General features: G+C 52.1%; 2 protein-coding genes across 3 annotated transcripts in view; both read right to left on the minus strand.

Annotated features, from left to right (window-relative positions):
- Ttyh2 (tweety family member 2) overlaps positions 1-17481 on the minus strand; it is a 45885-nt gene extending 28404 nt beyond the window's left edge. For both annotated transcript variants that reach the window (XM_021177205.2, XM_085829437.1), the window contains exons 1-3: positions 17281-17481; positions 6611-6783; positions 2722-2833 (exon numbers count right to left, since the gene is read on the minus strand). In XM_021177205.2, coding sequence (XP_021032864.1) covers positions 2722-2833; positions 6611-6783; positions 17281-17409 — 414 coding nt within the window. In that variant the 5' untranslated portion in view covers positions 17410-17481. The remainder of the gene's footprint in view (positions 1-2721; positions 2834-6610; positions 6784-17280) is intronic.
- A 4075-nt stretch (positions 17482-21556) lies between these two features.
- Rpl38 (ribosomal protein L38) lies at positions 21557-25407 on the minus strand. Its single transcript, XM_021177898.3, has 5 exons — positions 25289-25407; positions 25083-25116; positions 24931-24991; positions 22039-22161; positions 21557-21621 (listed from the first exon to the last, which is right to left on the minus strand). Exons 1-5 carry the CDS (start codon positions 25405-25407, stop codon positions 21596-21598), a joined length of 363 nt encoding a protein of 120 aa, XP_021033557.2. The 3' UTR covers positions 21557-21595.
- Positions 25408-26121: the final 714 nt, after the last annotated feature.

A 26121-nucleotide genomic window follows, 5' to 3' on the forward strand; every position in this document is an offset into this window, starting at 1 on the left:
GTTTCCCCACCCAGCAGTTTCCCACAGGCCTACTATGGGCTCAGGATGGTGGGGGTCTCTAGCTAAGAGAGGAGCATACAGAAAGTCCTCGGCCTTTGTGTTTAGGGGCAGCCCTGGAAGGGTCTCTTAGTTGACCATGGCTGCTACATCTGGGCTCCATCAGGGCCCGGCTTTATGATCTGGGCTGCTGGATGAGTCTCTATCCTGACTCTGCCACCCACAGCCTCCCACAACCTGAGCACCTCCACTTCACCAAGATTGCAGTAATTATTATAATGACGCCATTATCTTAATTCCCGAGGGAGAGAGCACTCTATAGTTTACTTTCTCTGGTGGTAATTCACCTGATGCCATTTAGCCATTTACCTGCAATTTGGACCCCACCCCTTGGATGAGGGGGAAGGCCCTATAAAGGATCTATCATCTTCCTGCAGGCCTCAGGCCAGAGACTGTCAGGTACCCATCTTGAGGCCTTCCCCACCCTCTTAGATAAAAAGGGGAGATGCTACCAGAGCTGGCAGCCCCACCAAGGAGCCCCAGGACAATTATCTTACATTGCAGCAACAGCCAGATGGTAAGGGGCTGTCTCCAGGGACAGGGTGAGGGTGAGGTCACACAACCAAGTGTTCAAACCTGGCTCAGAAGGGCAGGGAGCCTAGAGCTTGTTCCTAGATACCAGCAAGTTCCTCCTCAGAGATAAAGACTGAGTTTTCCCAACAGTGAAGGTCACAGCTTTGGGGCTCCTGCATGCGGGCTTCTCTCACTTCCAAGGCCGATGGTGGCTAGGGACAGAGAGACAGGGTAATACCAAATAAACAGAAGGTGTCCTTGGGGACTTGGCCCCCATCAGGACAGAGTTCCCAGGGACCAGCTCCCACAAATCCTGAGCAGTGCACATCTGAAGCACCACAGCCTGTTTATTTATTTTATTATTTTTTTTTAGGTGAGAGTTCCTGTCCCTGCCCCACCCCCAGGAGCTGATGGAAGGATTAGATCCCCAGAGGAGCTCAAAGGAGCATGTTGGGGGTGGGGGGGGTCAGAAGATGTTGAGTCCTCCCTGGGAGGACGCCAGGTCACCAGTTCCTCGAGTTAGGGCTGACAAATCAAATGTGCCTTTTGCTGTGCTATTCTGGAGGGACCTGGTCCAGAGAGGGTCAGATGCCCAAGGACTCGTTTCCCTGAAACATGCATTTGGTCTTCCACCACCAGAGTCCTCAGGAGGCACCAGAAGCTGTCACGGGAGCACCTTAAAAATCAGCATGAAAGACTAGCTAGCACTCTGCAAAGGTGACAAGCAGGTAGGGGCCAGGGGTGAAGAGATGAGCCCAGAGACAGTGCCACTGGTCCCACAGTCCCGACACACCGCAGGGTTTATGAGGCTTCTTCCCAGCCCTGTATGTGTGGGGGTGTAGGTGTGGGGGCAGGGCTGAGGGGCTCTTCTACTCTTTCTACAGACTTTTTTTTTTTTTTTTTTGGTTTTTTCAGACAGGGTTTCTCTGTGTAGCCCTGGCTGTCCTGGAACTCACTCTGTAGACCAGGCTGGCCTTGAACTCAGAAATTCACCTGCCTCTGCCTCCCAAGTGCTGGGATTAAAGGCGTGCACCACCACGCCCGGCTCTACAGACTTTTTTTTTTTTTTTTTTGGTTTTTCGAGACAGGGTTTCTCTGTGTAGTCCTGGCTGTCCTGGCACTCACTTTGTAGACCAGGCTGGCCTCGAACTCAGAAATCCGCCTGCCTCTGCCTCCCGAGTGCTGGGATTAAAGGCGTGCGCCACCACGCCCGGCTCAGACTTTTTAAAATCACTTACAAAATTATTTTTTGGCAGGCGCCCTGTAACCACCATGCTTGGTCTCTAGGTTCTCTTCTCCTTTCGATATATGGATCAGAACTCTATTCAAAGCACTTAGAACTAACATTAAAAAAAAAAAGCCGGGCGTGGTGGCGCACGCCTTTAATCCCAGCACTCGGGAGGCAGAGGCAGGCGGATTTCTGAGTTCGAGGCCAGCCTGGTCTACAGAGTGAGTTCCAGGACAGCCAGGGCTACACAGAGAAACCCTGTCTCGAAAAACAAAACAAACAAACAAAAAAAATCCATGTTCAGGATTGAGGATATAGCTCAATTGGTAGAGCGATTGCCTAGTATGTATAAAGCTTGGGGTTCAAACATATACAAGGCATAGGGGTGCACACACGCACATAAGCATCAGGTCGTCCTCGAAGTAATAGAGGGCTCAAGACATACAGACCCTGTCTCAACCAACCCATGCCCAGCACGCTAGGGTAGCAGTGTTTCCACCCTGGGTACACAGAGGCAGGAACATCATGGAAAGCTCCAGGTGAGTCTGGTCTACACAGTGGGTGCCGGGCTAGTCAGGGCTACACAGCAAGACCTCTCTCTTTAAACACAATCACAACAGAACAACTCCAGAACCCATGTCCGAGGTCTGCTTCAGGGATGGGTAAGGTCTCAGATGTTCCGAAGACCAACAGGGGTCGGTCTGATGGGGCTGAGCTGCCCTGAAACCTCCCTAGGTCTGGGACATAGAAACTGTGTTTGCCTTTGGCAGGGCAACGGCTCAGAAGGCGGCCCGGCCCACAGCGTCCATCACACAACCCGACTGGGTGCAGCTGGGCTCCTGAGATCTGACTGGTACCCTTGTTCCGGCCTCGCTGATCTCATGGGCTGTGCCTATGCCCAGCCACCTGCCCACAATCCTTACCAGCTCATCCATTCCAGAGAAGGTGTGGTTCGCGTTGTCCAGGGAGTAGATCAGCTGGTGCACCCCATCGTTGGTCTCGCTGTTTCCATAGAAACCAACGCCCACCGCAGCACTACGGGCAAAACCCCAAAGAAAGGTTAGGGGTGATACCCAGAAGAGAATACACTTAATGCTCTGTGTGTGGGAGATGTGTAGCATGTGCTCACATGTGTATATGCACATGTGCACGTGTGCATGTGCACAAGGAGGACAGAAGATGATGCTGGGTGCTTTCATCTGTCGCTCTGTGCTATTCCCTTGGGACAAAGTCTTCAGTGAACCTGGAGTTCAGTGAAATGGTTAGTCTGGCAAGGAGACCTCAGCTATATGCCTGGCTCTGGTCTCCATCCCTAGCACTGGGATTACAGATGTGTGGGCTTTGTCCGTGGGTTCTGGGAATCCAAACTCACATAGGTCCTCATGTCTGTCCAGCAAACACTTTCTTCTGGATTTCCCGTAAGCACTGTCAATCATTCTATGTGCTGAGGACTGAACCTAGATCTACAGGGCTGCTAGGCAAACCATCTGCTCCTGAGATCCAGCCCCAACCTTGCATTTATCTTCAAAAAAAAAAAGTTTCTATACCCAGGTGGTGGTGGATACCTTTAGTCCCAGCACTTGGGAGTTCGAGGCCAGCCTGGTATACATAGTGAGTTCGAAGGAGACAGCCAGGGTTGTTACACAGACAGACAAACAAATATGTTTTCAGGGTTGTAGGGATGGCTCAGTGGTTAAGGGCACCAGCTGCTCTTTCAGAGGTCCCTGGTTGTTTCTAGCACAGACCGCAGTCTACAACCATCATAAACTGGTTCCAGAGGGATCTGCCTTCCTCTTCTGGTCTCTAAAGGCACTGTATACACATAGTGCCTAGACATGCATACAGACAAACCACCCATATGCATAAAATAAAGATAAATAAATCTGGGGCTGGCGAGATGGCTCAGCAGGTAAGAGCACCGACTGCTCTTCTGAAGGTCCTGAGTTCAATTCCCAGCAACCACATGGTGGCTCACAACCACCCGCAATGAGATCTGACACCCTCTTCTGGCACGTCTGAAGACAGCTACAGTGTACATATGTATATAATAAACCTTTGGGCCGACCAGAGCGAGCAGAGGTCCTCAATTCAGTTCCCAACAACCACATGAAGGCTCACAACCATATGTACAGCTACAGTATACTCATATACATAAAATAAATAAATAAACAAATCTTTAACAAACAAACAAAAAGATAAATAAATTGAAAAAATAAATTTTAGAGTGGTTTTGGGCTCAAAGCAGATACAGAATTCCTCTATTTGTGTACAGTCCTCAGTATGACCTCCTTTATGAAGCAGACTCCTGGCTATGACTGGTAACCCAGTAGGAACATGGGTACCGTCCAAGGCCCAGTGTGCACAGGGGTCACTCTTGGTTAAAATTCTAGAGGTTTGGACATACAGTGTCTGATATTTACCATCACAGCAGACCCTGCCCTAAAACCCCCAGTACTGTGCCTACCCCCCCCCCTTCTCTGGCCCTAGGCCTTACATCTCCATGGCCTTTTCTAGAATGTATTTTGATTCGGTGGCTCTGGTGGAGCCCTGAAATCTGATTTGACACAGTCGGTGCCAACCTCCAGGGCCCTCCTGACATGGTCAAGAACCCCAGACTAGGGCTGGAGAGATGGCCCAATGGTTAAGAGCACTGACTGCTCTTCCAAAGGTCCTGAGTTCAATTCCCCGCAACCACATGGTGGCTCACAACCATCTGTAATGGGATCTGATGCCCTCTTCTGGTGTGTCTGAAGACAGCTACAGTGTACTCATATACATAAAATAAATAAATCTTAAAAAATTAACCTCAGACTATCACACCATTTTCTCTAAATATTCCTGATCTAGTCCTCTACTGTGAAGTTTTAGCTTCGGGCAAGTTCCCTCTTACGGAGCTGAAAGGACACCTGCCTGCCTCATTTAACCTAGAACCTGCTGGGTCCTGATTCAGCTTTCAGGTGACTGGAACAAGTCTCCAATTCTGCCACAAACTGCATCTGATAGCCCTAAGTGTCCCCTTTGTCACTTCCTGCCTTCTGTTCTTTTTTTTTTTTTTTTTTTTTTGGTTTTTCGAGACAGGGTTTCTCTGTGTAGCCCTGGCTGTCCTGGCACTCACTTTGTAGACCAGGCTGGCCTCGAACTCAGAAATCCGCCTGCCTCTGCCTCCCGAGTGCTGGGATTAAAGGCGTGCGCCACCACGCCCGGCCTGCCTTCTGTTCTTGAGACAGACACATGAGACAGGGTCTCATGTATCCCCAGATGGGCCTGATGCTCCCCATATAGCTAAGGATGACCCTGACTCCACATCTCCCTGGGATTGCAGGCCTGCGGCACCATGCCTGGTTTCCAATGTTACTCTTTAGTTGGGACTGAGCAGTGCGTGGAGCTGTGCTGTGCTGTGTGTGTTCTCGTTCTCTCTCTCTCTCTCTCTCTCTCTCTCTCTCTCTCTCTCTCAGACCATTACCCCACTGGCCTGCCCTCGTGCCCTGACTGACGTCATGGTCAGTAAACATCCCCTCCCAGGTTTTTCTCCTCGGAAACTGTCAACCGTCAAGCTCAGTCTATCCTTTTTCCTATTGATTCTAACCAAAAGCCAAACTTGAAATCCATCTGTGTAAAATTTCATGCTTGGCTTGACTCCAACATTCCAGCCTGGGTAAATCATCTGCAACCTTGACTCTGTCATCCCTCATAGCCTAAGTGGTCCACCCCTCCGGCGATCACGAGGCCAATCAACCAGCTTCCCGAGTTCTCATCCACAACACTAACTCAGGAATAGGCAAGTATGAGAGGGCACACTAACACACACACACACACACACACACACACACACACACCACATTCCTTCCTTCCTCCCTCCCTCCCTTCCTCCTTGAGACAGTTGTAGCTTGGTTGTCCTGGAACTCACCATGCTCAGTTCCAGTCAGTATTGTTAGCGTTCAAGCAATATCAGCACCCACATTCTGAGTCACTCTGCCATACCATCACTCCGCCCATCCCTCTCCAGAGTGTCACTGGAGGTGTCATGTGACAAAGCATTAACTCAGGAAAAGCGTGCTTTTTTTTTGTTGTTGTTTTGTTCTTTTTTCTGAGACAGGGTTTCTCTGTGTAGCCCTGACTGTCTTAGAATGTAGACCAGGCTGGCCTTGAACTCAGAAATCCGCCTGCCTCTGCCTCCCGAGTGCTGGGATTAAAGGCGTGCGCCACCATGCCCGGCTAAATAAATCTTTAAAAAAAAAAAAGAGTAAGGTAGACTAGAACCAAGGACCAGTCCTTCAGACAAGTAGCAAGGGACTCTTACCCTAGAGTCACACCCTTCAACACTTCCAGGGGGCACTAACTGCAGCACACAGAGCTAGCATGCTCATGGCTGGGTGCTGGGTGGGTGGGGCTCTCACACAGTGCTGTGAACCCTCATCCCTCAGTCAGAGTGCAGGGGAAGATCTACCTAAAGCTCCTGATCCCACAAGATGTGGAAGCCAACTTCTGGGGCCAACTTCTGATCTCGCAGACCCAGGGTGGCAGTGGAAGGGGATAGTGGTGTAGAGAAAAGAAATGCCCATATCCACCTGGTCAATTGAAGAGAGACCCATTTGGCTGTCCAGGCCTGGCCCTGGCCTCATAGAAGGGTTGGGGGTCCACTATGCTGACCCACATCACCACACTAGAGACAGATTCCCCATGCTTGGGCGACAGACAGGTTGCTCATCCAGGTGTTAGCTTGGAGTGAATGTGGCTAGACACTGATGAGACGCACAGACATGAGGGGTTTCCTGGCCATAGGCTAGCTTTCCCTGTACATAGGACACTCACCAGCAGAGGAGCCCAGCCACCACCGCCGTCCAGGTCACGCAGCATGATTCCTGCTGCTTGGTCTGCACCGTGTGGTCCCGCCGGCAGCAGCATGTGCACACCAGGTAAACGGCGAGGAAGATGAGATTCAGGCCCAGGCCAATGGCAGCCAACACCCCCAGGAAGAGCAGCGACTGTAAGAGAGACAGGCTGTGTCAGCTTCGGGCCCAGCAAGGGGTGGGGGGATGGGGTCCTCAGAATCATACAGCATCCTTATGCCCAGCCCTCTAGACAGACAGCCTGCCCTACATTTGGATGCCAGGGTGGCGAAGCAGACAAGCTCAGCAGGAGAAGGGTCGGTAGGGGTAGGGGGAAGGGGGAGGGACAGCTGAGGGGGTAATTCGCCTTATCAAGCTTAGCAGGATCTAGAATCTGCTAGAAGACAAATCCCCAGACACCACCATGTGTGAGAGACTCTAGTTTAACAAAAGCGAGGAGATCCACCGGAAATGTAGGAGGGATCATCGCTGGCTAGAGTTCTATACAAAAGAGACAGGCGGCCGTGGTGGCGGAGTAACAGCACTCAGCCCTGTTTTCCCGACTGCAGGTGCTGTGTGACCAATGACTTCACACTCCGTCACCATGATGGACGGTGTCCCCTAAGACTGCAAGCCGAAACGGTCGCTTCCCTCTTCAAGCTTCTTTTGCTAGGAATCTTATGGCAGCCACGACAAAAATAACTAATCCAGCGACGTAGCATGGCTAAGCCCAGGTTTCTGGCTGAAGATGCGGTCCAGGCCAGGCCTGATGATGACAAGCCCTGAGCCACTCAGGAGAGTGAGGAAGACCAGCTGGCTGCAAACAGGGCTGTGGACCTCTGGTACACTGGGCTGGAAAGAGACAGAGCCTGGGCAGTGAGATGAAACTTAGGGACCAGGTGACACTAAGCTAAGGCTGCAGAGGATCATGGGTACTGCCATACCTAGGTCTCACCATACCAGAGCAATCTTGTTATGCCAAAACGGAATGTCTTTTCTGGGTGCTGGGGCTCTCTGGAGTCCTTAGAAGCCAGTTCTGTGCTCAAGGATGGGTAGAGAGTAGACAGGGTGGATAATCTTTGGTGTCCTCCTTGCTGCATCATGCCAGGGAAAGCTGACCCACAATGCCATTGGTAGCAGGCAGGGCAGACTGTTGAGGGTGTGTGTATGTGTATATGTATGTGTGTACGTGCGCATGCATGCGTATACCTTGTTAGGCCCTCCTAGTAGGTCAGAGTTTTCAAAGGGAGCTGTTGTCTGTCGGGAGGCCCAGGTGTCCCCCTCCACTGTATCTTCAAATCCCTTGATTTGGCCAGATGGACACCAGATGGCCCCGGGATCAGTGGCCGTCAGCCAGGGCTGGACCTGGCTCTACGTCAGGCTCCTGAGCTGACAGCCTCCTGGCTTCCCATGAGGCCTCAGTGTTGCCCTCACCCAAAGTCCAGTGTCCCAGGGGATGGGGGAGGGGGTAGCTCTAGCTGGTTCTTTGGTTAGGGAACCTGTGTGGGTGGTAGTGATCTGGTGATGGCCACAGGACACCAAGGTCTGAGAGAGAATACTCTGCAGGGCGAGCGCAGAGTGGTGACTTGCTGTGCAGAGGCTGGTGGCTGTGGGCTAGGTGGACTGTATGCAGATGACCCCTGTGGGTGGCTGTTCAGCTGCCTATCTATGTGAGGATGCAGGCAGCCTGTGGGGCCTCTGACATGGGCTGTCCTGATGCGAACCCTGATTGGACAGGCGTCTCAGTCTTAGGGACAAATCTGGAAGTGACAGGTCAGCTGAGAGGACATGTGAGATGTCTCATGTCACTTAGCACAGGGCTTCCACTTCCACCCCAGCAACACTCAAGCATGGAAGGGACCTCTTTTTCCTCTTCCTCCTCCTCCCCTTCTTCCTTCTCTAGGGAGGTAGAAGGTGGGGCAGCAGCTCTGAGCACAGCATCCCCACAGTCCCCAGCTGAGGCAGGAGGCCTGGACTACTCCCTAGCACACCTGTCCCTCAGATTGACCTCAAGAGGCTCTTGTCCAATAACGCAGTGGGAAGTCACTGCCTACCTCCCTGGAAGGTATCTTTCACTGCAAAGGAGGCTGGGGGTGGGGGAGGGGAGCTTTAGAGGCTCACTACACAAAGTCACCATACTACACACTGGCCTCTGACAAAAGAGGGATACCTCCTTGGAGCTGGAGAACAAGTCAGACCCAAAAAGCCCACCCTGGGCCAAGGCCATCACAGCCGGAACTAGGAGGAGCTGAGGCCTCGGTAGAGAAGGCGGTGTGCTTGCTCGGTAAGCTGGAAGGCCAGGTTTCCCTCCCCACATCACGGAAGACTGGGCATGGTGGTGCGCATCTAAGTGGTCCCCACTTGGAGGGAACACATAGGCCTGACAGATGATGTTCCCTTTGAGAACCCTGAGCTGGTGGGTGGGCCTGAAGAGGCTGGAGGATCAGAAGCTCAATGTCATCTTAGTCTGAGCCATGTGAGACCCTGTCTCAAAAATCAACAATAAGCAACGGTGTGATGATCTGAATGAAAATGGCCCCACTAGCCGGGCGTGGTGGCGCATGCCTTTAATCCCAGCACTCGGGAGGCAGAGGCAGGTGGATTTCTGAGTTCGAGGCCAGCCTGGTCTACAGAGTGAGTTCCAGGACAGCCAGGGCCATACAGAGAAACCCTGTCTCGAAAAAACAAAAGAAAAAAGAAAAAAAAAGAAAGAAAGAAAAAGAAAAAGAAAATGGCCCCACCATGTGCCCATAGGAAGTGGAGCTATTAGGAGGTGTGGCCTTGGAGTGGGTGTGGCCTTGTTGGAGGAAGTGTGTCACTGGTGTGTGTAGGCTTTGAGGCTGCAGAAGCTCAACTCAGGGGCACGCTCTCTCTCCCCCCTCCCTCTCTCCTCCCTGCTCCCTGAGATAATAGAACTCCCAGCTCTTCCAGCACCATGTTGGCCTGCGTGCTGCCATGCTTCCCACCACGATGATAATGGACTAAACATCTGAACTGTAAGCCAGTCCCGATGAAATGTTTTCCTTTTATAAGAGTTGTCTTGGTCATGGTGTCTCTTCACAGCATGGAAATCCTGACGAGGGCAAATGACAGCAGAATCCCAAAGAACCATACAAGGCTAGAGCTGGCCCCATGCCAACTTAACTCATCCTAGTGTTTTCAAGTGCAGAAGCAACAGGTTAATGTCAGCAGAGGTTAACAATCTTCTCCCAGTAGGTTAACTTCTTTAAACTGACCCACTCAGCGGGGCCAACACACAGAGCCTTGTGGGTGCAAAGGCCATGGTTGGGTCCCCATGGTGCCCTTGAGCTCACGATGTAGCCCAGGTTTTCCTTACACTCTTGGTATTCCCCTGCTGTAAGTGCTGGGATATCAAGTGTGTCCCACCACACCCAGCTCTAGAAATGACACTCTGTGGCTGGGCATAGTGGCACACATCCGTGTTCATGATCCTAGCGATCAAGAAGGTAAGGTCAAGCCAGCTTGGACTTCAGAACCAGATCCTGTTTCCAAAACCTAAAAATAAGCCCCCCTCTCTCCTCACAGGCTCTGAATTCCCACCACTAAGAAGCAGGTCTCTGCCCTTGATGATTTGTAAGGCGCTGTGCTTCCAGATACACTGTGAGCCAGCAGTTCCACGTCACGGAAAGGAGGGTATGTGTCCCCCTACCAGGTCCACATACACTTAGATCCACGGTCACTCAGTCCAGTGGCAGTCACCAAACACTGGAAACCGTGCAGATGTTCATCAAAAACACACACCGTGCGCAGTGGTCATGTGACACGACGCCACACAGGCACCAGAGGGCAACAGCAGCTATATATAATGTGGGTAAATCTAACAAGGAATGGTGGGGCCATGGATTAGTAGCGACAGGTTGAGTGTACATGCAGTGCAGTCGGAAGTGACCATCCGTGCCAGTGGAGACGAAGCCACTAAGGCCAGTGCAGCCATGCCTTGGGTGGTCAAGGGTCACCCTGACTGGGATGCTGTGTTCGGGCTGGGCATGCACTGCCATGCTCAACTTCAGGATGAGGTGTCACATTAGCGCTGAGGGCTATGGGGATGGCTCAGAAGCAAAGATATTTGCTGTCAAGCATGAGGACTTGAGAGTGGATCCCACTTCCTGTATAAAAGGCTGCATTGGCTCTCTCTGCTCTCCCACCCCACCCCCCGTCTCTCTCTTTCTCATACACACAAACCTCAGTAACCCCAGAACTGTGGAGGGGAGGCAAGAAGGAGGTTTGTTGGCCCCCAGTCTATTTCCAAGCAAGCACAGTGAGAGACCCTGTCTGAACAGAATAGGGACGAGCATAATACAGCCAGACACCTGGTATCTTCTTCTGTCTTCCATGTATGAGCCGGCATGTACACCTGCACACACATATGTGTATAACACACACACACACACACACACACACACCTTTCTAAAAATAAAAACTGACTCAGCTGAAGAGTTAAGAATGGACATGTTCCAGTAAGTTATTTTGAACACATAAATATATATTTTACATTTTTATTATTTGTTAATCTTTTTTGTTTGTTTGATTTTCAAGACAGGATTTCTCTGTATAGCCCTGGGTGTCCTGGAACTCATTCTATAGACCAGACTGGCCTTGAACTCAGAAATCTGCCTGCCTCTGCCTCCCAAGTGCTGCGATTAAAGGCATGCGCCGCCACTGCCTGGCTTATTTGTTAATCTTATGTGTGAAGTTCACACACATGCCACGGCTCTAGCACTGGGGTCAGAGGACAGCTTTAGGGAGTCAATTCCCTCCTTATGCAGTGTGGGTCCTGGGTATTGAATTCAGGCTTGACCGCAAGTGCCTTTACCCTCTGAGCCATTTCACCAGCCCCTGAACATATTTTCAATAATGACCTATGCTGCCAAATGAACGGTGCAGCTACCTTCATTCCCAGGATGGTCTCCTCTGTGTTTCACCCCAAGCAGAGGGAACCACTAACCCTAACAGGTGTCCCCACTCAGGAGGGAGATGACACAAGGATTGCCTTTCCAGTCTCTGCAAACTGGCTCCAACTGCTCTCTGTAGCTGGATTCCAGATTTCTGATTCGGAGAATCTGTGAGCCTAGGTTTCCTGTGGAGTCCCCAGAACTCCTGCACCCCAGGTCTCCTGGACAGCCCTGGGTCTGAGCCCTCTCCAGGCAGTTAGCCTCAATTAGGTACTGGTAACACAGGCTAGTGCCCTGGGTAGGAAGCCCAAATGCAGGTGGGGGTGGGGCTTGTTAGCTGCTCACTCCAAGAGCCTTAAGCAACTAAAAGATTAGAGCTAGTAGCTTGGTGGTCAGTGGGCCAAGGGCCAAGGGGACAGAAAGGGGAAGGAAAGTAGGAAGAGAGAGAGTGGGGGAAACACAAGAGGGGCTCCTGTCACTCGGTGTCACCTACTGCTCTCAACAGGCCTCCATTCCTAACCAGTACACATGGATGGGATGGGAGGGAGAGTGGGAGTGGGAGAGGGGGAGAAGGAGTGGAGAATTCCGCTCATACACCCTCAAGCAATTGCCAGAGCTTAGAAAGGCCAGTCTCACATCACCCCTAGCCTCCTACTGCCCCACCCCACCCCTGCCTGTCCCAGCACCATGGCCAAACTTAGCCTCTCTGACATCAAAGGTTCTTCCATTATTTCTGGTTTATCATTTGCAGTCCAGGCCACCCTGGTACTCAGGCTAAGGGGACAGCAGCGACCACTGTAGACAGACCCCCGGGAGTACAGATGGCAGTTTCAGTGGTGTGCCAGCCTCTGGCTGAGGCAGGGGGAGTATCCGCATGCTCTATAGGGAGAACACAACCTTAAAGCCTGGGAAGGGTTAACTCCTTGGGGAACTGGCGTGACAGCCCGATGACCATGACTCCCAAGTTCAGATGTAATGAACAGGCTTCCTCATCCTGACCTTGGCTCTTTTCCCACGAGGCTGTGCTTTCTAAAGCCTGCTTTTTCCTCCGATCTGCCTCCAGCTGAGCATGCTGGTCTTCTCCCAGAATTCCATACTCTGTCCTCAACGCACTCAGTTGGGTCAAAAAGATGGGAGTCTATAGCCCACGCTGGCCTCAAACTCTTATGAAGCCAAGAGTGACTTTTTGTTTGTGGTTATTTCATTTTATTAATTTATTATTTCATTTATTAATTTCAATTTATTAATATAGAGAGGTTCTCTCTATAGCCCTGGCTAGCCTGGAACTCACTATGTAGACCAGGCTGGTCTAGAACTCACAAAGATCCCACTGGACTCTGCCTCTCAAGTGCTGGGATTCCAGACGTGTGTCACCACAGTTTCATAGGGTACTGGGGATGGGACTCGGGCTTTGTGCGTGCTAGACAAGCAAGCACTCACAAGTGAGCTACATCCTCGGCTTCTCACCGGGGACTCTCAGGACACTGAGACTCGAGGAAATCCAAGCCAAACCACGACAACGAACTCCTCCTGTATCTCCTCTCACATGGCCCGCAGAAGGCCCGAGATGGGTGTGCTGTCCTCAGATCCAACAGGAAGTCCTACGGACATGACATCATCAGAGTCTGGCCTCTCCTGAGAAGCTGGTGGACAGTGAGGGTAACAATAATTCCCCAGATAAGGACGGAACTGAAGTGGCTTCTCTGAGAGACACAGCTCAACTTTGTAACTTTCTAACTGTCCTCAGGGCTGCCGAATGGGCACCTAGCCAACTAGGGCCTCCTTCTCAGGCAGGGATTACAGCATTGGCCACCTGCTTCCCTCCTGTGAACTCCAGAGCCCTTTTGCTAGATCTCTGAAGCAGAGGTCATCTCCGACTTCCAGGCTTGCTCTCCTGACAAAGGCGATGAGATGCGGGATGGGGATCCAGGCTGCTCCCTGCTACAGACACCCAGCCCAGCAGAATTCCGGGTCTACTGCCCTGCTTGCCCCTGACGGGCCCACAGCCACTTCCTGCAAATGGCTGGGAATGTAGAGGCTCCCTGAGAACTCAGGCTCAAGTTCAATGAGGGGGAGGATGAGGAAGACCAACTACAGGAAACTAGGAACTTCCACTGTGCCCAAGGACACCAGGCAGAGGGCAGGAAAGGTGACACACAGCTGTAGTTCCATACTGTAGGGTACGAAGGCAAATGGATTGCCAGGTGGAAGCTAGCCTCAAATACACAGGGAGACTCTGACTCAAAAATAAATAAGTGAATAAATAAAATAAAAAGGAGGGCTCAATGCAGATGTAGCTCAGTTGGTAAAGTACCTGTCCCACAAGTAGGAAACCCAGGGTTCCACCCCCAGCATCTTGTAAACAAGGCATGGACGCACACACCTGTAATCCTAGCACGTTGAAGGTAGAGGTAGGGGTTCAATATCATTATCATCAAGAAGTTCAATATCGCCGGCCGGTGGTGGCGCACGCCTGTAATCCCAGCACTCGGGAGGCAGAGGCAGGCGGATTTCTGAGTTTGAGGCCAGCCTGGTCTACAAAGTGAGTTCCAGGACAGCCAGGGCTACATAGAAACCCTGTCTCAAAAAAACAAAAACAAACAAACAAACAAAAATCATCGTGGCTGTGTGGTGAGTTCGAGGGCAGCCTGGGCTACATAAAACCCTGTCTCAGACAAACAACAAAAACAAAAAAACAAAACCTCAAACTTAAGGGCTGGCAAGATGGCTCTACAATTAAAAAGACTTCCTGCTCTAGCCCAGGACTAGGGATCAGTGTCTAAAACCTACAGGGTGGCTCACAATCTCGTCTGTAACTCCAATTCCAGGGCATCCAACCTCCTCTTCTGGCCTCCACTGGCCAAAGAAAATCTCAGGAAGCAATCTAGGTCCTTCTTACTCAGGAAAGTTCTGGATCACAGTGGGTGCTTACCAGGTAGTCAGCTCTTCTAAGCCCAAGCACAGAGCTGTCATTCTTTGTGGGACCTTGAAAGGCACCCTGGTTCCCAGTTGAGCTAAGGTGCCTTTCACAGTCCCACAATTCCTGGAGCCTGACTGCCTATTTACAAGGCTGTAGGTGCATATCTACACCTGTGCATGTGGCTGTGCGGGCACACACACACACACACACACACACACACACACACGGGAGTACACTCATCCGTGCAAATGTACACATACATACACACATGCATTCACACATACACACACACACACACACACACACTTTTTTTTTTTTTTTTCCAGAGATAGGGTTTTTCTGTGTAGCCCTGGCTGTCCTGGAACTCACTCTGTAGACCAGGCTGGCCTCGAGCTCAGAACTCTGCCTGCCTCTGCCTCCTAAGTGCTGGGATTAAAGGTGTGCGCCACCACTGCCCGGCACACACACACACACACACACACACACACACACACACGCACGCACGCACGCGCGCGCGCCTTAAAGTCCACATTGTGACTTTCGAATGCATTTTTCAGTTTTCCCCCTGCTCAGGGTCTTCGGCTCTCTTCCTCTCTATTTTACAGGGCACTGTCCTTAGTTAGACACCCATCACCTCAGGGTCATTTGTCTAATGACTGCATCAATGGGTCCTGTGATGTCCTTACTGTGAATACTCAGTAGAATAACTCATGGGATGAGAGAAAAACTTCCATCTGCCTGTGGCCACACACCCATAGGAAGGGCAATGCCCCTGCCTCAGACAATCCTCACCTCAGAGACACCTCAGCCACTGCTAACCCTTGTTGTATGCCACTCAGGCCCTAGCACAACACTCAGCCCCAAATTAAGTTTGCAGAGGACCAAGACCACTTACAACAGAAGGTGACCTTGTGAACTAACCAGCTGCTCAGGAGGAAAGAGACCCCTGGTCAGACAACTCGGGAACTTAAGGAACTAGGAGTAGCCTTAATTAAATAACACCCAATGCTAGACAGCCATTAAGGCCCACCACATTCATCTCCAGGGACTTTGCTACAACTAGCTGAACTAGGATGGGGGCAGGGGCGGGGCAGGCGCAGTTGTCCTGGGAAAGAACTGGAGCAAAAGGTTTGGGGGTCAGGACCCTGGGAGCAAGGACCATGAGTGGGACTCACCAGCACCACACACCTGCCTATCCCTAGACTGGGGTGGGTGGGGTCAGGCTCAGGCTGTGGGGGTGAGGGAGAGCCCTGTCAACCCTTTCCAAGCCAGAGGTCCCTTGACCCAGCTGAGGGGCTAGATTGTTTCCAGGAGAGAGGAGAAAATATGGTTGGGACCCAGAGCGCAGGATCTGGGCTCTCTCCACACCCCCAACACAGCTGTTCGGAAACCATATCCGTCCCCTTTTAAGCACTGGCTGAAGGAAGACTCCCTGGTGCTTTGCCCGTAGCCACCAGGCCTCAGGGAACAAGTCTTCCTTCCAGGGCCAGACAAGACTTGGGGGGGGGGGGTCAGCTGCAGTGCCTAAGGCTGACAGTGCCTCCAGTAGCCCAAAGGGGGTCCCATCCTCCCAGAAGAACAGAAACCAACAGCCCAAGCCCGCAAGTAGTAGAGCCATTGAAAGTTATAATTAGACTCCGGGGTACTGGCTCTTCTTGGGCAGAGCACAGCACACGGATCAGGAGCCCCTGGCCTCAGAATGAGGACAATCTGGGAGGACAAGAAGCCACTCCTGAGCAGTCTAGAGAAGCCCTGTTCAGCCAGATGCCCCACTATGGAGATTAGGACACCGTGCCAACCACTGCAGGTCAAAGTCCAACATGAGCACAGTGCTCTGAACTAATAATGGGCCTCCTCCCAAGTCGCCGCAGCCCCTGAATCTTTGACCCAGCAGAGGGAACTGACTCAGCCGGGCCCGCAGAGGCCGCCGTGGGTTTAACCACGGCTGAGATCTGCTGAGAGACCGTAGCAGGGTCTGGAAAGGAGGTCAGAAGCCTGGACCTGCCCACCAAACCCGCAAGGGAACGTCCCCCTTCATCAGGGACAATTAAGAAGTATAAAGATAAGGAGGGTAGCTGGCCCGGGAACCAAGACCTCAGAATTTCAGGGCCTAGAAGTTTATAGGGAAGGGACGCCAGAACAGACAGGGCAGATGCTGGACATGGTGCGAGACGGGGTGGATCTGAAGTCACCTTCCATCCTGAACTCCAACAGCTGTGGGGTTTTGGCATCCAAGAGGTTAGTCACCCACGCCGCTTCTTTCAGCCCCGCAGCCTTTGTGAAGAAGCCAAGGCAGAGGTATTGGCAGTGGCTGCTACCCTGCAGGCTGGGGAAAGGAGTGCAAAGGACTCCAGAGACTCAAGTCGGTTTCTGCCTAAACTTTTCTCAGGCCATCAGGGCCGGGAGAGAAAACGTCTGGTGTCAGAGTCTCAGAAGGGGAACTTTGCAGCACCTCTACGCACCCACACACCTCGGCCGCCAGTCACCCCAATTCAGATGCCCCACCCCCACTATAAGTCTTTGGAAGGCTCAGCCCCCGTCACCGGAGCGCTGCCTCCGCGTCCTTCCTCTTCTTCCCCAGTGTACTCTACTCCGACCTTTCCAGCTTTACGAACTCCGAGATTTCCAGCTAGGTCGAGCGTCCCGGCCAAAGAACCCGGGAGAGCCGAGAGGGCCCAAATGGGGACCAAGGGGGTCTGAGAAGCGCGGAGAGCGCGGGATGCCGAGGCAAGAGAGAAAAGAGTGAGACCTGGACGAGCGCAGGCCGGCTCTGGCTCTCACTCTGAGGGTCCCTCTCCGTGGCTCGGATCATGGGCTTACCTCCTGGTAAGTTTCGTCGCCGGGGCTGAAGGTGCTGTCTACTCGCTGCAGGCGCAGGCCGAGGTGCGGAACGCTGTGCAGCCACACGACCCACCAGGGCGCGATGTACTCCACGCGCGCCGCCGGCATGGCTTGCACAAGCTGCAGCGGGTCCACTGCCACTGCCAGCGCCGCTACCACCACTACCCGGCTCGGAAGCGACCCGGCCCCGCCTCGCCTAAACCCCGCCCCATGTCCAGCCCTAGGCGAGGACACGCCCCACCATGCAAGAGGCTCTGCCCAGGTCCCGCCCCAACCTCGGGCCCTGCCCCACCTCTCCTCTTGAGCCTCTTCCTGGACACACACACCCACTCCAAAAATTGGCCTCAAAAACATGCCCTGATCCTTGCTATCACATCAGAATAGTGGCCCAGGTCTGATGGTGCATGCCTTAGGATTGTAAGGCAGAAGGATCAAGAATTCAAAGGTCATCCTCAGGTCTGTTATGAGTTGGAAGGCCAGCCTGGGCTATGTGAGACCTGATCTTAAAAAAAGGCAAGATTTTGAAAAAAAGACTAAAGTGCCAGTGGATAATTAGTAATCATTACCTAGGAGGCTGGGCTAGTCCCTAATTCATTCTTCTATTATTATTATTATTATTAATTATTCCCCAGACTGGGTCTCACTATGCTTTCTGTCCTGGAACTCATTATGTAGAGCAGCCTGGCCTTGAACTCATAGTGATCTCCTTCCCTTCCTTCCTGCTCCACCACACCCGGTTTATTTGTTTATCCCAGTGTTTGGATTAGAACCCATGGCCTCAAGCATGCTAGACAAGGCTGAGCCCTTTAAAGACAGAGTCTAAAATGGGAGGTGGTGGTGCATGTTTTTAGTCCCAGTATTTGGAAGACAGAGGCAAGCAAATCTCTGTGGATATGAGGTCAGCCTGGTCTCCAGAGTGAGTTCCACAACAGCCAGAGCTAAACAAATAAACCTTGTCTTGAAAAACCCAAGTTGGGGCAGAGGAGATAGAGACTAAGTTGTCTAGATTGGCTTTGAACCCAGGGTCATCCTGCTGTGAGCTTCTGAGGGTTGGAATAATGGGCTATGACGTCACGAATGATGAGATTCACTCTAGATCACTTATACTGGAATCTACTGTATGAATCATGTGAACTCATGTTCCTTTGGGCTCCTAGAGGGGAGGGGTGGACAGAAAGAACACAGGGAAGGAGGACCACTGTACTGGCTATTTTTGTGTCAACTTGACACAGCTGGAGTTATCACAGAGAAAGGAGCTTCAGTTGAGGAAATGCCTCCATGAGATCCAACTGTAAGGCATTTTCTCAATTAGTGATCAAGGGGGAAAGGCCCCTTGTGGGTGGGACCATCCCTGGGCTGGTAGTCTTGGGTTCTATAAGAGAGTAGGCTGAGCAAGCCAGAGGAGGCAAGCCAGTAAAGAATATCCCTCCATGGCCTCTGTATCAGCTCCTGCTCCCTGACCTGTCTGAGTTCCAGTCCTGACTTCCTTTGGTGATGAACAGCAGCATGGAAGTGTAAGATGAATAACCCTTTCCACCCCAACTTGCTTCTTGGTCATGATGTTTGTGCAGGAATAGAAACCCTGACTAAGACAACCACCTAAGTTTCAGTGCAGACTAAAGCCCCAAGGTGTGAGTGTGGTTGGCAGAACACATGTGACGTCATCGTGTGCTAGGTTAGGGGGTATTTTGGTGGGGCAAGTAAAACAGGGGGTGCAGCCACACCAGGAGTCGTCACTTTGGCAGACCCCTGCAGGCCTTGGCCTTCAGCCCTCTGCCTACCTCAGAACCCAGCCCATCACGTCTCTGCCTTTTGGTTAGAATCAAGTGCAGAGCTCCCACCCCAAGTGCTGGGAGCACAAGGGTCTTAAGCAGGAGGTAGGTGGGCAGGTACCAGTCAACACGTTAGGTGGCAAACTCAGGGCCAGGCTTGGTTGGGAACAGTGCTGGGGAGCCAGCTGGAGGAGGATGCTTGGTACTGCAGGCAGAGGAAGGAAAGGAGACCCCAGAGAGGGCAGGGAGAATTTCTAACTAGGTGCTGTGGTGCCCCTAAAACAGACACTCTTGCTCTATCAAAGAACCTTGCTAGGAGTGCTTCCCTGCTCCCTGGCCACTAGGACTTCTCACAGTCAGCTCTGTTCTATAGTTGCTAGAGCCTGGCTGCTACATCTGCCCTGGACAGCCGAGGCACAATCAACCCCCTAACCCACCTTGTTCTCGCACAGATGTCTCACTAGTCCAGCATTGTCTAGGAATCCTCCCTACCCTAGGACACCTAGTGATGAGAAAAGTCTCTTTCCAGTTTCCTGTCTTTCCAGTTGTTTAGTAGGGAGGGGAGGCTCTAAACCTCGGTGATCATAAAACATGTCCAGTGCTTTTGTCCTGAGCTGGCATGAGGGTGGCTAGCTTGGGGGTGCCTCCACAGGGAACAGTTAGGCTGATGTCTCCAGAGGATTCCATGGTGGGTGGAAATCTTGTGGGGTGAGGGACTAATGGGCAGGGGAGAAAGGGAATCCAGTCAGGAAACCCCAAGATCTGCAGTGCAAGGGCCGGGCTGGGCTGTGGCTGCTTCCTAGTGGCCAGGGTCGGGGAGCGGCTTCTGAGTTGATGGAAATGTTCTGTGGACTTGAAAAGCCCGCATCCCTGTACAGCTAAGACTTGTAGGCCTACACCCAGTCTTTTCTAGTAAGACAGGGTCTTGCTAGATAGTCATGATTTCCTGGAACTATGTAGCCCAGGCTGGCCTGAACCTTGTAAGAGAAGTGAGGGCAGTTGAAGCACAGGGCTGACTTAAGTGCCCTCAGCCTTAGGACCTCTGATGTAGACCCCTGTAGCCAAGCAGAGAAATGTGAAGCAACTTCCCAGAGGCCACTTTTGAACCTCAGTCACAGGCAAGAGATACAGCCTTAGTCAGAACCCCCGAGGGCAGGGAGGTGCTGCCTGGGTGTCCCTGCACACCTGCCCTCAGCGGCCCCAGGATGCCTCTGCTCACTTCCGTGTTAATTTTGAACCTGGTATAGAGCCTGAGGGAGTAGTAATAAATACATGGCCACCAAGGGAGAGCTCAGTGCCAGGGCATTCCAGATGTTCCTGGTGTGCTGACACAGAGGTGAGGGAAGCCAACCAGGAGTGTACTACTGAAGAGCAGGCTGGGCCCTCAGCCTTGGTAAACCCATCACCTGAAGGCACAAAGACATTATTCAGTCTCTGGAGCCAGCCTGGACCGCAGAAGCACACCCTAAGTGACTCAGGATTGCCAGGGTAGGAGGCGCTGCATGAAAGTGCCTTCAGCAGACCACAAGGCCAAAGCCAGTCTCCTAGGAGCCAGAGCGAGCCTTTGAGAAATGAACTGGGGACAAAAACAAAACACCCAAAGCTGTAAACTGTCTCCCTTGGGAATTCCAGGCAACCACACTCTCATCCCACCCACTCCCCGGGGTAAACAAAACCCATGCCTCCCCAAAAAGCTCATAGCATATGCAAAAATGACCTCTTCCAGCAAGATCTTTACTTCCGGTTACAACCTGCTTGTTTAAGCACTTAGCTCAGCCTGCTGCAGTAATTTCCTAAAAGCAGAAAGCACTCCCAGTGGCAGTGCATTAAATTGGGCACTGCACACCTATGGTCCCAGCACTCAGGTGGTGGGGGCAGGACAGACTCAAAGCCAGCACCTGGGATGCATGTGCTACCTCAAAACAACCCCCTCCTCAGTTATGGGGTTTACTTACTGCAGTAGAGTGCCACCTGGTGGCAGGCCCAGTGGCTTTGACTTTGCCTGTCCCTTTTTAATTCTTGAAAATTATGTTGTTTGCTTGCATGCATGCATGTGTAGCGGGTGTGATGCAGTGCCCAGAGGCTCGGATCCCCCACCCCTACCCACTCCCTGTAGTCCATGGCAAGGCAACCCCACAGAAACCATCCTTTCTTGGCTTCACATTCCAGTCTTACAGAATGGAACACTTGTATCCAGGGGGTCCAAGGACGGGCTCATCCTACAGCTTCTCCCTCCCCCACCTTCATCTCAGAAGGTGACCCATCTCAAGGCCCACTTCCAAGCTTTGGGAGTATACACCAGCTCCCCTCCATGAAGAACAAGCTCTTCCAATTGCCTTCCCAGGGTATTAAAGTTTCCCCATACGTAGGCTAAAAGGAAGGCAATTCAACCACTGAGATCCCAGTTCAAGATGTGGGCTGCAGGAGGGGGCACTATCTCAAAAGCACTACCACTTCCCACCAGAGACTGAGGACACACAAAAGACTTTTCAGGGCTTTTAATAGTCACACGCAGGTCTGCTTCATTTCAGATCCTTCACTGCCAAACCTGGGGAAAGAAAAGATTGATGGTTGACACGACTCCCTCTGGAGCTACCCGGAGGCATTACAAGGCCCTTCCCTCCGCAAACCCAGGATTATCAATCAGATCAATCAGAGAAGGTTCTTTTTTTTTGTTTTGGTTTTTCGAGACAGGGTTTCTGTGTGTAGCCCTGGCTGTCCTTGAACTCAGAAATCCACCTGCCTCTGCCTCCCAGGTGCTGGGATTACAGGTGTGTGCCACCACCGCCCGACTCAGAGTAGGTACTTTTGAGAATTAAATGGACCATAATCGGCCTGGGACCAAGGAAGCCATTTCTGGGATCAGATAGAACCTGAGAATCTCAGCCATGGCAGACACCTCAGTCACCACAAAGTGGCTCTCCTAATGCTGCCCGTGACACTAGTCTCCCTCAGGCGTACTCACCTGGGGGTAGGGACTGCTTCAGTTTCTCTGCCTTCTCCTTGTCTGTGATAACCAGGGTGTAAAGGTACCTGCTGCAGCGAACCTTGAACTTCACATTATCCTTGTTCTTCTTGATCTTGACAGCTGCCAAGGAAACCACAATTAAGGATGAGAACCAGTGCAGAATCACACGGGTCATGTTCTTAAGTGGCCGGAATTTTCAGTCACCGCCACCTCAGACTTCCCTCTGCTCAGTGAGTCTTGGGGTTACTCAATTCATTTGCACATGCACACAAAACCTGAACACTAAACACAGCACCGCAGAACATTCTAGAATGACCCATGACCTTTCTAAAAGGACAGCCTATAGAGGAAAGAAGTGAGTTATCTTCTCTGGTTAATAATTTTCCAGCCTTCCACTTCTGGCAACCGATTCTCCATACAAGGGCGCTGGATGTACAGGATGGCTTTTAGGATGCTCCATTCCAGCGTGCAGGGAAGCGCCTCTTACACTTTTGTGGAACCCGGCTCTTATTTTATAGTTATGTGTAAATGCATGCCTGTGTGTGGGCACTGGCACGTGGGTGCAGATGCCTGGAGTCCAGAAGAGGTCGTCACTGCTACGGGCAGATTAGAGCGGAGGGATGCTGGGAACCCAACTCTGCAGCAGTAGTAAGGGCTCTCTCTCTAAAGCAGCAAAGAGCCTAATGCTTCAGACTCCAGCAGCCAACCAGACAGGCATTTGGTCTTAACCCCACAGAACAGCTGCGTGTGATCGGCGTGCACAGCCTTCACCAGGCACTGGTGCTCAAGGCACTGGTCACTCTGGCTTCCATCTTATCAAGTCCAAACATGGATGGCAGCACCCCATGCTGCCCCAGCCACTATCGCACTCCTGAATACTAACTCTCCTCTCTGGAGGTGAGTGAGGTCTGAGACCGGGTCCCACGTATCCGGACAGGTCCTGAACTCACTGTGTGGCAGAGGACTTTGAACTTCTCTGATCCTTCTGCCTCCAACCAAATGCACAGGGGTTAAAGTGGTGCCCTTCCCTGTCCAGTTAGGTCAGTGCTGGGAAACGGCCCAGAGCTCGAGGAATGCTAGGTAGGGGCCCTCACAGTCTCAGCCTCTGGGCATTGTCTAACTACCATATAGTGATTCCACTTCTGGGTAAGTATCCATATTGGTAAGTATCCAATATGAAGAAATAAATGCTGCGCCAGGCTGACAGAAAATGTGCAAGCAGCCCAGTGTCCACCAACTCAATGTGGTGCCCCCACACAGAAGAGGCGCTGACTAGGGCTTCTCACACATCTGTAATACCAGCACCCGAGAGACCCAGGCAGTTCAAGGTTAGAGAGAAGCCAGTGTAATAGTTGGGTGGGTAAAGGCAGCCAGTGTCAAACCCAATGACCCCAGTCTGGTTCCTGAGATCTGCCCCATAGGAGAGCCAACACCCTCAAGATCCTCTCGGGCCTCCACGTGTGCACACATACAATAAACAAAAACATAACGGGGAAAACAAGTCAGAAATGGCGGCCCAGGTCTACAATCCGAACACTTGGGAAGCGGAGAGAAGACTCCCTGAGCTCTCGATCTGAGGCCAGCTTGGGCTACAATATGAGTGCCACTGTTATTCGGGATCCATAGAGCCTATTTCTAAAACAAAACAAAACAAACCCACCAGAAATTGGGTCCAAAGGCATTTCTCCTAACCCATAGGCTTGATTCGTTTTCTTTAACTAGTTAAGGAACTGACAGGCCTGTTAGGCTGACCTCAGCAATCTGGAGGCACGCACGACCTCTGGTTCCACACTCTAAAGTTAAACAGGAGAAAAGAACTGTGGCCCGTGGCCGAGCTGAGACTTGGGAAGGCAGTGCCAAATGTTACAGGCCGGATGGAAAACACCAGCAAACCCCACTGAGCCCACCAGCAGGAGACATTCGCCAGGCTGGTGTCCGCTGGCCCACAGACAACCTGAGATCAGAGGCAACAGCCTGTCTGACGTGACAGAGTACACCTCAGGACCTTGCAAAGGCTCTTCCTGCCCACCTAGGTCTACTTCCGCTCATTATCTGGTGTTTATAAAGTCCGACCTGGAAGGAAAAGGAAGGCCCACAGGGCTATCTCACACAGCAGGGCTATCTCACACAGCGGAAGACCAGACCTCTTTTTAGCTGCCATGGGATGATAACATCACCCAAGGTCTCTCGCTAGACACATCCTCCCAAACATCCTTTAAGTAGCAGACAATTCCCTCTTCGTGTATGAAAGAACAATACAGAAAGCAGCAGGAGCCGACAAACAACTTTGAACCTGCTGGTTTTAATCTATTTTTGAGACAATGTAGCCAAGGAGAGCCTAGCATTTCCCCATCCCTTTGTCCCTGCCTCCGGAATTCGGGGACTACCCTCTGAGCACCAGGCCTGGCTCTGAATCCCAGCTCATGCCGAGCAGGCGCGAACCCAGCGCAGGAAGAAGCGCCTTGCTATGTAGGCCAAGGATGGCGTTGGATGCTCAGTTCTCTTGCCTCGGCCTGAGATTAAGCAGGCAGACCTGGGCCAGCACACTGGCTCTGCTTTCTCTCGTCACCTCGCACTCGTTTATTTGGAAGCTGAAGGTTACTGGTAAATGACACTTTTTTTCTTTTTTAGGACAGGGTCTCGCTACGCAGCCCCGGAGGGCTTCTAAATCCCAGCAATCCTCCGGCCTCCACCACACAGGCAGGCACCGTACTGAATTACAAGGCGCGCTGTGATCGGGGTGTGCACACGCGGCAATGCCGACCGACCTCAGTGAGTGTGACACACTGGGTCGCCAAGCTCGCCCTAACCTGCTGTTCCGAGCCGCCCGATGCCTCCCTCCGCCCGTCCCACGGGCTCGCCCTGAGCCTTCCGGGAGCCCGCACTCACACTTGGCATCCTTCCGCCGGGCTGTCAGCAGGAAGTCCTTGATCTCCTCAATTTTCCTAGGCTGCAACACAGGAGGGACAGAAGATGAGCCCGGGAGACGTGCGCGTCCCGGGGACGCCCAAGCCCGCCCCGATCCCTCGTCCCGCACTCACCATGGCGACGCGGGCTCGGCTCTGGCGTCCGTACCTGCGGGGGACAATCCCGAGTTAACCGGCCGCGATCCTGCTTCCCCGATCCGCCCCGCCGCACCCCTCCCTCCTCCCTCCCTCGCTCCCCGCACACCCGTGCTCCCTGCGCCCTCCCCGGCTGCGGATCGCCCCGGATTGAACGCCCTTCCCCACCTGCCCAGCACACTCACAGCGAGGAGAACCGAAGAGAACGGGAAAAGAACGAGGCTTCCGCTTCCGGACGGTTAAACCCGCCCAACAAAGGAAACTGAGTACGGTGTCTGCAAAGGGCCAGAAAGGGTGCGTTCATCATTTCAATTTCAGCAGTCCTGCCCTCTTCTGGTTCAGATTAGTAGTGCAGCTTCTTATAGCAATGGCGTTTGGCTGCCAGCATCACCCTCACCTCCCTTCTTATCCTTTCCCCTATTGTCCCCTCTTTCTGTCACTCATCTTATTATTATTATTTTTTACATTTTATTTTATGTTTTGTTTTTCGTGACAGGGTTTCTCTGTATAGCCCTGGCTGTCCTGGAACTCACTTTGTAGACCAGGCTGGCCTCGAACTCAGAAATCCGCCTGCCTCTACCTCCCGAGTGCTGGGATTAAAGGCGTGCGCCACCACGCCCGGCTACATTTTATTTTTTTTGCGTGTATATTTAGTTTGCTTGTATATCTGTGCATTAAATGAATGCAATGCTCATGGAGGCCAGAAGAGGGCATCGGATCCAGGGGAACTGGAATTACAAACAGCTGTGAAAAATGCCTCGTAGGTGCTGGGATCGGAACCCAGGTGTTCTGGGGGAGCAGCCAGTGCTCTTAGGACTGAGCGATAGCTCCAGGTCCAGAAGTGATTGGCTATTTATGTATTTGTTTATTTGAGACGGGGTTGGGTCACCTACCTTCTTCATGCTTATAACAGGCCCAGCAGATATGATGATAGTCCAAAGAGCCACTGTGTGCCTCCCTTGCGTGCGGCGCAGTAATTTATGATTACCACCTGGGTAATCAGAAATGGCTCCTTTAT

Source organism: Mus caroli, unplaced genomic scaffold (genome assembly GCF_978045245.1).
Source record: "Mus caroli unplaced genomic scaffold, Mus_caroli_1 scaffold_13, whole genome shotgun sequence".
NCBI lineage: Eukaryota > Metazoa > Chordata > Mammalia > Rodentia > Muridae > Mus > Mus caroli.